This window comes from Vanessa atalanta, chromosome 25 (assembly GCF_905147765.1).
Source record: "Vanessa atalanta chromosome 25, ilVanAtal1.2, whole genome shotgun sequence".
In the NCBI taxonomy this organism is placed as follows: domain Eukaryota; kingdom Metazoa; phylum Arthropoda; class Insecta; order Lepidoptera; family Nymphalidae; genus Vanessa; species Vanessa atalanta.
This window is the reverse complement of record NC_061895.1, coordinates 1,167,243-1,181,500: the sequence shown is the minus strand read 5'-3', so window position 1 is coordinate 1,181,500 and position 14,258 is coordinate 1,167,243. Positions and strand designations below refer to the sequence as shown.

General features: G+C 34.3%; 1 protein-coding gene across 9 annotated transcripts in view; it reads right to left on the bottom strand.

Moving 5' to 3' along the window:
- Window positions 1-1,619: 1,619 nt before the first annotated feature.
- The window catches only part of LOC125073668 (nuclear factor 1 B-type), a 54,687-nt gene continuing 42,048 nt past the window's right edge, over window positions 1,620-14,258 (bottom strand). For 3 of the 9 annotated variants that reach the window (XM_047684602.1, XM_047684604.1, XM_047684607.1), the window contains exons 5-14: window positions 14,040-14,111; window positions 12,741-12,836; window positions 12,300-12,458; window positions 9,941-10,048; window positions 9,502-9,620; window positions 8,946-9,051; window positions 8,195-8,367; window positions 7,994-8,103; window positions 7,023-7,111; window positions 1,620-6,808 (exon numbers count right to left, since the gene is read on the bottom strand). In XM_047684602.1, the coding sequence (XP_047540558.1) occupies window positions 6,672-6,808; window positions 7,023-7,111; window positions 7,994-8,103; window positions 8,195-8,367; window positions 8,946-9,051; window positions 9,502-9,620; window positions 9,941-10,048; window positions 12,300-12,458; window positions 12,741-12,836; window positions 14,040-14,111 (1,169 nt within the window). In that variant the 3' untranslated portion in view covers window positions 1,620-6,671. The remainder of the gene's footprint in view (window positions 6,809-7,022; window positions 7,112-7,993; window positions 8,104-8,194; window positions 8,368-8,945; window positions 9,052-9,501; window positions 9,621-9,940; window positions 10,049-12,299; window positions 12,459-12,740; window positions 12,837-14,039; window positions 14,112-14,258) is intronic. The other 6 variants (XM_047684603.1, XM_047684610.1, XM_047684605.1 and 3 more) reach the window with 3 other exon arrangements.

Below are 14,258 nucleotides of genomic sequence, written 5' to 3'. Positions count from 1 at the left end.
ACATGTCATGCGATTTTAATCATATCCGTCTTAACTTTTTCATTATCGTTGCTTATGTTTGATCACCCACCATATTTCATATGTATTAATAATTCCGCATACCCAATGCGCCGACCACCTTAGGAACTAAGATATAATGTCCCTCGTGCCTGTACACTGACTCACTCGCCCTTCAAACTCGAACAGAACGATACTAAGTGTTGCTGTTTGACAGTAGAATATTGAGTGGTACCTTTCAAGACAGGCTTTCAGAAAGCGCCACCACCCAATATGTAGTGTCTAGTTGATCGCAAGTTTAAATGCAGACAACTAAATTTTTATTTGCTTAATTCGCGTTCATTATTCATCTCGTGTTTGCTGAAAGCAACATTGCAAAATCCCCAATGTTTGAATGAAATTCTGCCATCATCTACCGGAATTGATGCAGCGTCATGGAGTCAGTTGTAGACCTTTTACTTAAAAAGAAAGGAGGCTTATGATCAGAAGTGGGATTTGGGCGATTGTGCTGTGCAGGTTCTATAAATACTAAAATTTTTAATGCTTATTTTTATTTATATTTCATACAAGTAATACTTTCAATAAACCACTTATATTCCTCCTATTTTACCTTATTTTACTTATTACAACTCGTGGAAGGATTGGGGGAAGTCATGTCTCATAGCCTGCGGAGAACACACAGGAGTACAGGCTGATATGTATGTGAAAACAATCCCTAGTGCCACATGGGTACCAATCCAAGTCCAATCAATAGTCCAAGAAAAATTAATCGATCGTCATTTTACATCCATGAGCAGACAAAGTACCACGACGATTTCTTGGACGTAGTAAATAATAATATCATCAATAATAATAATTCAGTATTTATTTTTACGTCTATCCATCCCCTAAAGCGACATGGTGCCCATAGGAAGTTGTTAAATCCTGCCCTCCATTTATATAAATTTTATTTATATTATGTTTGTGAGGTAATTGTTTTAAAATAAGTTTAGCAGCCGTTATAAATCCTCCATCGATGCTTTGATGTATTTGATTGTCCATCACGTCCTGTACCACTCAGTTTACAGCAGAAAGACAAGATTACTTCTATCGACTGGACTTCTCGTCTTAGTGGACTCAACATTTCGGAAAAGTTGTAAATCAAAATTTAATGTATGCTAATGAGACGTTTATTGTGATGCTTACTGAAAAATCTGTTACACAAATATACATAAAACTCGTACCAAAAGATGCAATGGGTTTAGGAAACAATTCATAATATCGTTCGTGAGTAGTTTCATAATATGGGTAATTGATCTTCGTAGTTATAAATTTAGACATTGACGTGACAAGCGTTTATTCCACGACCTTGACCTGTAACATAACCGTTTAAAACCGATTTGAACGAATATTTTGATATTAATATATGTAATATATGTTTTCTCAGTTTAGGTTTTTTTTTAAATAATATTAAGACATTGATTCGATAATTGTTTTTTTTAAATTCTAAAATTAAAATGTAGGTACAAAAGAAGAATAATATTCCTGGCACCGGCAGTGTTTTTTTTTTTTTTTTTTAATATATCTTTGCCTAATTGAGTAAATCACAAAATAATGGTAAAGGTATTAAAATAAAACTCAACTCTGTTTGTTTCATTGTATTGCATCAACTGTAACACTTTCAGTTTTCATCGTTATTGAGCAAAGTTTACCTACATTATTATAATTGCTCATAATTCAACGCAAAATCATTTATCACTGTAACAACAATCATTACATATAAAGAACCTAATAAAAACTAACTATCAATCATAAAAAACCTTTTGTACGTTATATATGTACGCGGTAACTTTGTAATGTAGTACATTATAAATAATTCGATGTCTGTTTTTGTGCGAGGATTATAATTTAAAAAAAGAACATTTATATTTTAATAATACTTTAGCGATTACGCAATTTAATTTCGATACATATATGCATAAGTGATTCCGCGTCAAATTCGAGCATAACAACGCATGCTATGTCAAATGCTCCGACCCCTCATGACAATACACACACGGCACACGAGTACCGTACTTATTTTGTTTAAGCTTTAAGCACCAATTTTCTTTATAACAAGTCGTTCGAAATAATTAAACGACTAAAATTCTATAAATATCTTACTATGTATAGGTTAAAAATACATGTTATAACATTTTTACAAGTCTATCTTTAGTTTATATTCGTTTGTAAATCGAATGACGCGTTGTTTTTTTTTTTTATATTCCAGGTATTATTTTTACATTTCACAGTCTGTGTCAAGGCGTCACGTCATTTGATTTACACGACAGATTAAACACAATTAAAAAAAAAAGAAAAAAAACCTATAGAAAACATGTAAATTAATGTAAGGACAAACATTGTAACTCTTAATTGTTTACTACAGTTTAATTGTACAAATAGAAAATTATATAAATACACTTCGGAAGATATTTACAGACAATAATGGTCATGGACACAATCAATACTAAAAATTAATTAATAAATTCGCTAAATAATTTATAATTGCACATCAAATTCGATGAACTAATAAAATCGTAACTAGATGTAATTTTTCTATTGTTTAATAATTTATCTTTACAATTATAATTTAGTTACGTATGTTATTCCAATTCAGAAATCCAAAGAAACTTAATAAGACGGATTTTAGTTACATTATTTATTTCTTTATAATTTATATATAAATATATTAGGATGAAATTATAAAGTGTGAATATTATAATTATAATAGATGCTGTTTCGATTATCGACAGATAATGTTAAGAAGCGATGCCAGAATTCAAGGGTCAACTACAGACTTCTCACAAAGAAATAGCGAGCCTATCCGAAACGCCGCGTAGATTAAGATATACATGCCAGTAAATTACATAATGGGTACGTAAGTGGGTATAATGTATGTAAGTACTAAAATTATATAATATATTAGAAGTATTTATATATCAGCGAAACTACGCGTAAAAGCTTTACTTAACCGTACAATAATTATTAGATGAGGATTAAAGTTATAATCTGGATTCGAAATCAATGTCCAGACTTGAGTTTCCAGTTTGGGTTAATTTAGAAGTATAGATATCACCGACTAGATTATACGGAAGGATCGAAACGAGAGTACCTATAAAAAGGCAGCTTGATATCTTATGTTTTTTTTTTTTTAAATTAGCCGTGTTTGGGACAAATAAATCGATAGGAGATCCAGAGACAAGCCTTCGCGTAAAACAATTCTAATAACGAAGTTACGAGGACGAGGCTTTTCTTTAAAATAACAATAATCATTTATTTCTAGTTAGCACGTTGTATAGAACGCATCATAAATATACAATATTGTTGTATCTAAGGCACATAATGTTTAGGCTTTCAATTATTATTCCATATCGTAACAATGGTGCTAATCAAACGTCAAAACAAAATTATGTTGCGACAAACACGTGAATTATTTCGCTTATTATATAATATTCGTCGTTTTTTTTTATAGTATTTTTTTTTTTTACATTCCGCATTTGTCGCAATCACACCAACTATTGCAAAGCTATTAATAAAAAACACTACTGAATCTACTGACGCTGTCAATAAAAAACCTTTTCACCTCTCATTATTAAACTTGATTACAATTCTTATGTTTGTCATAATCATAACAAATGCATTTCATACAACATGTCACATTCCGTTAACAATATGTACCAATAATATCTTTCCTTTATAGCACTGCCCGTGCACTGCCAATCATACAAAACGACTATTTCAATATAAGACACGTCCAGAATGAACAATTTAATCACAGTCTAGAATTTTCTGCACCAATTAGCTTTTAAATTCGTCACCATATTTATTGCCGTCGTTACAAAGTCACTTCGTTCGCGTTATAATACGACGAATTCGTGTTGGTTATCCGAATGTATTCAAAAGCCTTAAGTGTCGTTACTATTTAATTTTTCTGTACTATATCCTCTAATTATGTCTATAGCTAGCAATTGACTAATTTCCGCCTTCTGTCTAGTCGTACTATATTTGCAGTTATATTTATATATCTATAGTTTATTTTTCTGTGAAATAGCTATGTATTAATTGTACCAAACCGCTTCAATGTTATACTTAATTTACTTAGAACTCAGTTCTCCGGCATTTTATCTATACAAAAAATATCGCGAGTCGACTGTTTATATTTGTTGGATTCTACATCAGTACCAATCTCTAGCTTCACTAAAGCTGTATTTATTATAATATTTTTAATTTATTGCTTGTCATTTATTGCTACGTTACCTATTCTATTCCCTACATACATTTTTTTTTATCAATAGTGCAACGGAAATTATTATTTAAAACAATGCGGCTTGTACTTGCCTTTATAAGTATGACAACTAAAAGTTAATTCAAGAAACGAGAACACTGAAAGACCATACGATATAATATTGAAATGACGTCGATTTTAAATAATATTTAAAAATATTGTTCTGCAAAAATTAATAAAAATAATTTTGAATTTAAATGACATGCTTTATTATTTGATGATATAACTCATAATTCGTCGTTAATGAACATTTAAATGATGTACGATTTTGTTTTATTTTGCAGAACAAGCTTTTAATGAGATTAAAGTACATATTATAGTCTATTCCAATCAAAGAAGGAAACAATACAAACAAACACATTTCACATTTGACGTGACATGATTGGTCGAGAAGTTAAATAGTCCGTGGATTTATAGATCTGCAAAATGGCGTTTTTTAATATCAGCGAAGTTATCGGAACTTTGGATTTCAAATTAAAGTAGTTTATTTAAAATACAGGTGTAATAAATACTGAGTTGCGATTCAATAAGATTTCATTTCGTATCTCACTCGTGTTGACATCCGACTTACGGCGATACGCCATTTTGATACGTGTATCCTATAAATTTTATTCGGACATATTCTGACATTTCACGCTCGAATTTTGGAACTTTTGGAGTGAGTTTAGTATTTTTTTCCAACGTAGTAATTAGTATTCTAATACTTTGACTGTTTACAAAATATAGCAGAGCTCAGTAATCTGAGGTTTGTTTATTTCTACTCCGTCTTCGATTGGAACAGACCGTGATCGTGAACTTCGAACTTAAAGTACAAACCCAACTTAATCATACCACACTTATAAATCTAAATCTATTAAAAAATCGTGTATATATATTTGGATCTCATTAAGTGTAATTTGGCCACAAATTTAGTTTTCATCCCTTACTAATAAACGTAAGGGGTTATATTAATGTAAATATTCTTTATTTTAAGTACAATAAATTTACATTGTTATTCTAATGACTAGCTTTTCACGTATGGCCACGTATTGCTAAATAATGTAATGAAAGTAAGTAATTTAATTATATTTTGCAACCAAAAAGTTCGTTACGCTGGACTCTTTGGCCACAAAATACGTCATTTCGGTTTACGTAATGAGTCCACGGTTTAGGTGTAAGTGGATGGATTATAAAAAAAAAAAAACTACAATTTACAAGTCCCTAGGTCGTAAGTTATATACGATTTCTTTATAAAAGGCACCTATAAAATGTCCCCCGACAAATGTCGAACTACACACATCAATCATTGTTGCTTTCGATACGAATTTTCATAATTGACAAGGTTAGGCGACGTTATAATATTTTGTTTTTTTTTTTTTTAGTTTTATACAATTTTTTTTTTTTTTATATTCTGATCGTTCCGCTGTAACTTATTAATCTTCATTGAAAACATCAACCGTAAAACAAGACGAGTTCTAATAAAATATTTATATTTTATAACTTTCATTCATCATTAGTTTAACGCATTTATTTAATTGAATTGAAATTTCGGATCGAAAATGCAACAATATAATTGATCAGCACTCGGCTTCTAATTACACAACTAAACTAATCTCTTAAGCAAGGCTCGTCTTTATTATATATTCGTTCAATAAGTTAAAAAAAAAATCTCTGTAATCTACATACGCTTATTCTAAAAAATTTTTTCAATACAAAACACACAACAACGAAATTAAAACAACTTATAATATCACACTACCGTCAATCGCAACTTGTTTTGACGCCAGTACTGGAAGCATATGTTCTCATATACACTCCTAACTGCCTTAGAGGTCAGCAAAATAATTCATAAGCTGCATTATAATTAATATTTTTTTTTTATTTCACTAAATTACTGGAAGGCTTGATCATATCATACTCGATTTATATTCTATAAAAATATTAGAATATAATATGTTGTTTTAATTTTCCGTAACATCATATTTTTACATAATTATCATTGGAGTATTGCTTTTCGTATCATCTATAAACGAAATAATAACGTGTCGGCCGACGGCGTCGGTCACGGGCCAGAGACGTCGACGTCGACGGACACCGCCGGCCGACAGGGAGCGAGTCCAAACTTAAATTCGACTACAACCCTCGCCGAGTCCAATGCGATATTTACACTAGCCCCATTCCACCGTCGAACCGACGACCGGCCGGCGCCGGACGTAGAAAATTATTGTCAAACGAAAAGAATTTACATCTGAATTTCGAATGCAATTCAAACAGTCTTATGCGTCACGGGGCGCCAGTGGGGCAGCGGCGCGGGCGTCCAGCGCAGCGCGGCCGCGCCGGCCGGGTCGGCCGGGCCGGCCGGGTCTGCCGGGTCGGCCGGCGGCGGCGCGGATCACGGCGAGCGCAGGTCGGGCGCCGGCTTGTCGGGCGCCAGCTCGTCGGCGTCCACGCCCACGGCCTGCCCCACGCTGGCGCCCGTGTCCATGGCCGTCGCGTCCGAGGTGATCACGTTGGATTGGAAGAAGCGTTCTGGAATGTAAAAGACTTCGGAATTATGATTCTCCCATACGGTAGCGCAGAATTATTCACTCGATTGAACTCGATTTTAATGTGCCAATGGGATATGAGTATTTTCAATACGTTCACAGCGCGTATATCGAAGTGGTCCCTGTTTGGGCGCCAAATATCAATATTCGTTTAATTTAAAAAAGACACTTATTTGTGAGAACGTGATATAAATTACCATCGTCTAAGAGCACGACGTGGTCAGGTCCCGTTGGTGCTGTCATTATATTAAACTCTTCCTCTAATGTTGGGAATGGAGCGTTCCACCTAAAACAGTAACACTTATTTAATTTGATATTCAATAATTAAACTGCATTTCTCACTCAATTTGTTTTATTTTGTTCATTGGAAAATTTAATTATTAATAATCTATATCATTAAATTAAAGGTTTTATTATTTTACCAACAAATGGAATAAAATTTAACGTTTATTATCTTTTATTTTAAAATTAGAACTTATGTAGTAGAACTAGGTGTTAGATGTGGAATACGCTTTTTTCACTGCAGTACAACAAATTTATGGAATACACTTTAATTAGCCGTAAAAGATTTTAAATTATCGTAATTATTGCTAACTATCGCAATGTCGCAAAGAAAATTAAACTGTACTCAAAATGTTTAGTCTAACTCTCATTGTTTGATCTTAAGTAAATCGTTATAGGTGAATAATTATAAAACGGCATAGGTATTTCTTAGATTTCTTGCACTATGGTATGTTATTTAGTAAATCGTACAACCAGAAATTAATCGAGATATATTTTAAATATAAATGAGTTATCATAAACGTATATATATGAGAACGATTTTAATAAAAAAAACAAGTAGGCCTTCCGTATGTTACACACATCTGACACCTCATCTGGTAGTCAGGTAGGTTGACATTATATCCTCTCGGAATATAGGTTGGGTTCACACTGTCGTCCCTTTCGACGAAATGGACGAAAATCATCACAGATTGCAGGGAAGCGAGAAAAAAGATGTCACGCGTCAAAATTGAATAGGAAATCAAACATTGAAAATAAATCTCGATCAAAGATCCAGCGTCAGGATCCGGAGTTTCTGGGCGTACAGAGTGCGAGTGAGAGCGTAAGGCAGATTCGGTACGAAAGTACACGCGAGGAATGTGTTTAGATAGATAATTAGATTTACGTAAATTGTCCGCCGTGGTACCTGTGCGGCGCGCGGGGCGGCGCGCGCGGCGCGTACAGGCCCAGCCCGCCCGGCGGGGAGCCGCCGCCCACCGCGCCGTAGCCGAACACCTGCGGCCCACACAACGTCATGCCACTACCGCTCCACATACACATATAGTACAGTGCCCGGCGGCTCACGTGCCCACCCGGCCGGGGTTACCTGCTGCGGCTGTGCGTGGTAGTGGTTGAAGTGGGAGATGGGCGGGTGGCAGTCGCGGTAGTGCGGCGAGCGCCGTCGCGGCGACGCGGGCGGCGAGCGCACCTCGGGGGACGCCGGCGAGCCGCCGCCCACGCCCACGCCCACGCCTACGCCGCCCACGCCCACCTCGCTCGCTGAGGATGTGAGATATTTCGTGAGATTTTTGACCGATTGACAGAAAAAGCTATGCTTTAGATGATGAATTTTTTACATTTCTCAATAATTTAAAAGCGAAGTCAATAGTTTACTTATTTGTTTCTAATAATATCTTTAGTTTGTTTTTAAGTCAATTTAATTTATAATTCAAACAATTATTATTAATCGTATTAACACACTTTACATCGCAGCGAGTAGTTTTAATAAATCTAACTGAATAAGTCACTAAAACTCAGAAATAAAATGGGACCGAATTTGGTACCCCTGGTGAACTCCACGTGAGATTTTAAATGGTAAAATTCATGACCATAAAATTAAATAAATCATAAAATATTGATTATTACATAAAATCTAAAGCAAGACACCACGAACGAATGAGTTATGTGCGAAAAAAATCATCAAATGAGTTGTGTTAATCAAAGGCCTTATTGAAATTATTGTAAATTACGTCGATGTAATTTTCATGTTTAAGTTCGTAATATAACATAGTTTTTCCGGGATAAATCACTATCCACTATCAGTTTTAACCATAGAACTATTAAATAATAAATCCTACCCGTAGATCTGATAATTGTGACCGGCCTCGCCATGGGGGGCAGAGGCGGTGGGGGTAACATCGAACTGCTGAAGTAAGGCTTGGGGCTTCTCGATAAACTGTGAACCTGAAAATAAATATTACAAAAAAATCTTAACAAAGTATTTTCGTTTACACAGAAGTTATATATTATTAAATACCATGTTACTTGAACATAATAACGTAACAGAAAGCCCCACAGCTAGGCACGCTTAAGAAGAGAGATATTTATCTCTCTTATTAAGGCGTTCACTTATAATTTCTATTTGCTATACATCAATTCTCTTGGTGAGCTATCTATAGCTTCTCAGGTGTTAAATTGCATATTCACACCATATTATTTAATAATAAAAACAATTAACTTGAAACTAAACATATTTGTATCGTATTTGACTCGAGTGGACTTTAAAGGAACACTACAATCACTGGAATTAAGGGGAGTACATTGGGACCTCAACCCATTCACTTGCAGCACTTTTTATTTATCATAAAAGCGTAAAAAAGGGCACTTAAATATTTTCTCAAGTTGGTATGTAACCTGTAACTGCTGCACATCCGAGGGCGGCTCCTGACACACGAACGTGACGAAGTCCCCGAGCGAGTCCTGCGGCGCGCCGTCGTACTTCCCGCCGTGCTGGTTCGTCAGCGCTTCTGATGCTGGAGGGGATAACATTAACCGGCTAGACACATCAACCGTTTATATATTTTTTTTTTCGTTTTGGTTATCAATCAAATACATACTTACCTTTTTAAACAATCGTGACTTTGCGTCGCATACAAAAACACTCACGTTCTTTAGCGCTTCTCAGATCTAGGGTATTTTCCTATGAGATTTTATTGCAATTCGAGTGAATTCCCCAAATATTAAGTCAATTTTCTTGAAATATTCGTGATATTAAAAAATATATAAGAACTTATTTTAGGTTTCGCTTAAACATTAATCGCATGTTGCTTATTCGAACAGCAACGACACTCACCCGTTGGATGTGTATCCGTGGGAGGTGGCGCATGCTGGTAGAAGATGGTGTTAGAAGGCACTAGGGGCGATTGTGCTGCGCTCAGACCCGCTGAACTATGGGGAATACCTGTAAAACCAAACAAACATAACTAATGAGCCAAATAAAAATACGTATGTAGATTTAAACTTGGGCTACTGGTAACTGGAACTGTATGTATCGAATTATAAAAATATAAAAATTGGTGCACGCATTTTGTTTTAAGTCATTGTGATCCAGATATTCTTATACTTAGTGTTAATTTGTTCAGGTTTGAAGAGTGAGTGAGCCATATAACTACAGGCACCATGGACATTATATCTTAGTCTTCATGTTTGGTGGCGCATTGGTGTTGTAAGAAATCGTTAAAAATGTTACGGTGATAATGTCTATGGGCTGCAGTGACCGCTTATTATCAAGGCCCATTCAAACCTGATGGTAAGTGGTGACCACCGACCAAAGACAATGACGCTGTAAGAAATATTAAACATTCCATTACCGTCGTCAATGCGCCACCAACCTTGAGAACTAAGATGATATGTCCCTTGTGCCTGTAGTTACACTGGCCCACTCACCCTTCAAACCGGAACACAACAATACTGAGTACTGTTGTTTGGTTATAGAATATCTGATGAGTGGGTGGCACCTACCCAGACAGGCTTGCATCAAGCAAACCACCAAGATAGGTGACGTAATGGAGAAGAAAAACTTATGTTTAAATTTAAAATTGACTTAGAACAAAAAAAGCGTTTTGCATATAATTTAAAAAAAGGAAACGACAGTGCGCACAATGCGAATTATTTTCGCCTGAATAATGCGTGCTTGGACACCAAACATAAAACGTGACTGATCGTTGTACGAAGATATAACAAAATTATTCAGACATTCAATTATTTTTATACAAACATCTATGAATAAGTTCTTAGTGACTTTGGTAAAACTTCAATACGTGTCGTATTAGACGATTGATTTTCCAGTTTAAACATTAAATTCCACAACAAATCTGTCAAGTGTAACATTTTTACGTATCATAATTTAAAGGCGTTTTTACACTATCAATACTGGCACTTAACTTTGTCTTCGTTTGTCAAAAAAGACATGAATAAATAAGGCATATTATTCAACACAAGATTATATAGATGATAAAAAAAGCGTCTATATAATAGTCGTTGACTTTCAAATGTTGGAAAAGAGTAACTCGTGACTTTCTTGGCGGTTCTTCTCAGTACATTTAGAACCAAAAAAACCGGCGCTAGTTTTACTTTTAATACAGTTATGTTAAATGACAATTCAAAAGTGATTTGATTTTGAATGATATAATTGCTCTCAGAAATATTTATTCACATAAAAATCCTATTAATTAAGATTATCAATTATAAATAGAGAAATGATATCTTGGTTCAGTTTCAATTCAAAGGCGCAAGGCTTTGTAGTAACAGTGTAAAGACCTTCACAAAACTCTTAACACCCCATTTTATTGTCTCTGGTTAATTTTCCATACCACGTGATTTAATTTGGATTTGTATATGTTTATATTACTTCTAAATCAAAACGATTGTTATAAATAATATCAATTAAAATGTCACAGATGTTCAAACACCGGTACCAAATTTGAATGCAAATAAAAATACAAATTTATTTCTTTCGATAAACAAAATATGTCAGCGACCCATACAATGAACCCGTAACCAAATAAATGCAATGTTAATAATGATTCATATGAAATAATCTTATGCGACCGTATTTAGTACGAGATCCGTGTACGAACAAGTCGGACGAATCGTGAATACTAATCAACTAAGCGCACGTATCGTCGTTTTGTTTTGGTACCGTTCTTGCGCACATACGATTAATATGTAATTGTGGATTTTACTAATAATATATAACAGTAATGAGTCATGAGCATTCAATTGAAACCGTTAGGATACTCACTAATAGAAATAGTCAAATTAAATTATCTACTCGTATATACATATAAAAGACCTCGAGAAAGAGAGAAATAAAATTTTAAAATTGATATTGTGAGATTTATTTGCTGATTCGTTGGACCTGTATTGCAATAAATGTTTAATGAAGTTGAAACAGATATAAATGAAGGAATTATAACATGTACATATGTCCTTCAACGACCGTATCACACGACTGATATGAATTGCTATAAAATTACCACCCTCTAGTGGTAATTTTACTTGTCGGCTTTTTTTGTAGACAATCCGTCATTGTCATAAAGTTTTCTTTCTAAGCCCGATTTTAAATAATAAATATGTTTAGTGATCAACATTATTCAGAATTCGATTCGGGGTCGATGGGGTGCAGTTCGTGTTCAGTTCACGCGACTCACTGAAGCACTGGCCGACGAGCATGGCGGAGGGCGTGGCGCGCTCGGGCGGCGGCTCGAAGGCGGGCGGCGCGGGGCTGTTGTACCCATAGTACGTGGACTCCAGTTTGATGCCCCCGGAGCCCCCCGGTGATTCGGATCCTGTTTCTTGGAGGATAGACGCTAGAATGATTAAAATATTTTACGTGAGCATTTTCTACGTCAACGAGGTGGTAATGCTGCAAGCGTTCATCTCCAACACTAAAATATTATTATTGAGTGAAACGGTACGAACTAAGCACAACTATTACGAGTAGTAGTGATACTACTATTAGAATTTTTCGATACAAAAACGCGTGTAAATAAAAGAGTTCGTCTTTCAAAACGCGATGTCAAGAGATTAACAGAAACGAAGCGACTAATTAATAATGTTAGGTTATATATCGATAAGACATCTGAAATTACCTTTAGATAACTTCCATAGCTCCTTCGAAGAGAAGACACCGGTCGCTAAAATGATATCGTTGCAAATAACACCGTTGTATGGATTATGGGTATAGCCTGTAACCCACGATTCGAAATATTATAGAAAATAAAGTAAAAAACATCAAAAGGAAATCGCCAAACAGAATTGGACTCAAAATAACACATCTAAATGATTCAACTTTTTATAGAAATACAACAATTATACAACACTTAAACAAGTACTTATATTTAAGTAAAACATTAAAATATTTTACACATCTAAATTAGAAAAAACACACAGTAAAACTACGATCGATGCTATTTTAAATATTAATATAAGTTAATTAGCTTTAAACGAACGTAACAACAGTAATGTTGATCAAAACAATTGGTGTTTATTAAAAGTATTTTAATATAATTTATAATAATGTATCTCTAATGTTATGACAAAAATATTTTTAGTATTTAGACAAAATAATTACTCGTAAAATCAAAATTTTAAAGCAAAATTAGTATAACCTTACGTGAAAAATATTAATATGGCGTACAATTTAAAACAACATCGAATCTGTTAACCTTGGTATGTAACTTTTGACAGCCATCATCACGATGTTTAAATTAGTTTTCAAAACTCATAACAACAAAAACACCGCAACAAACGGATTTGTTCCAAAAGCAACTTTGATCATACTTGAAAAAATTTGGTTGAAAGATCTACCAAAATTTAATAAATGAAGCAAATTTTTTTTTCGAAAGTTGTTAAGAGTTACACGATACCAACGAAAGAGTGAAAGAGAAGGAACACCGACTACAGTACATATTACACAAAGAACAATCGAGCAACATCAAGAACTTTCAAAACACCAAGGAAAGCATGAGGTGCAAGCCAATACAGGGATAAGTTTAAACGTCCAAATGCACAAATCTAAAATGGTGATCACAACATGTTTTTGTGCAATACCAATCAAAAAATCTCTCATCAATTTTACTGCTGCGACTAAAAATGGTGTCTTATTATCTTTACTATATTTACATTTAGTAAATTAAGTGAAAAAATAAATCGTAAAACTATTATTATAGAAAAATATCCTAATAAACTATGATTTATCGACATAATTGGAAAGCAAATTTCAATTAGTCCAATATTTGACGACAATCTTTTAAACAAAATAATCAATAATAGGCTGAAAATATTTTCTCATAATATCCCGAAATCAATCAAAGCCAATTTAGAAAGCTTAAAACACCATTCTTAACCACGACACGAACACGCCACGACACCGACACGAGCCGGTTTACCTTTGTTCTTAGCCTCGTGTTCATTCTCTTTGTCCCTAGTGGGATGTGGAGAGAGAGATCCGCTTAGTATATCTGAAACATATCAGTTATATGTACTGAGGTACTAAATATGTATACTGCTTTCTAGCTACATGCAAAACAAAAGTCCAGAAAATAAAACAATTGCAGCTCTAGTTTTACAATCGAGTGTTAGCAAATAATTTCATGAAATAAAACAGT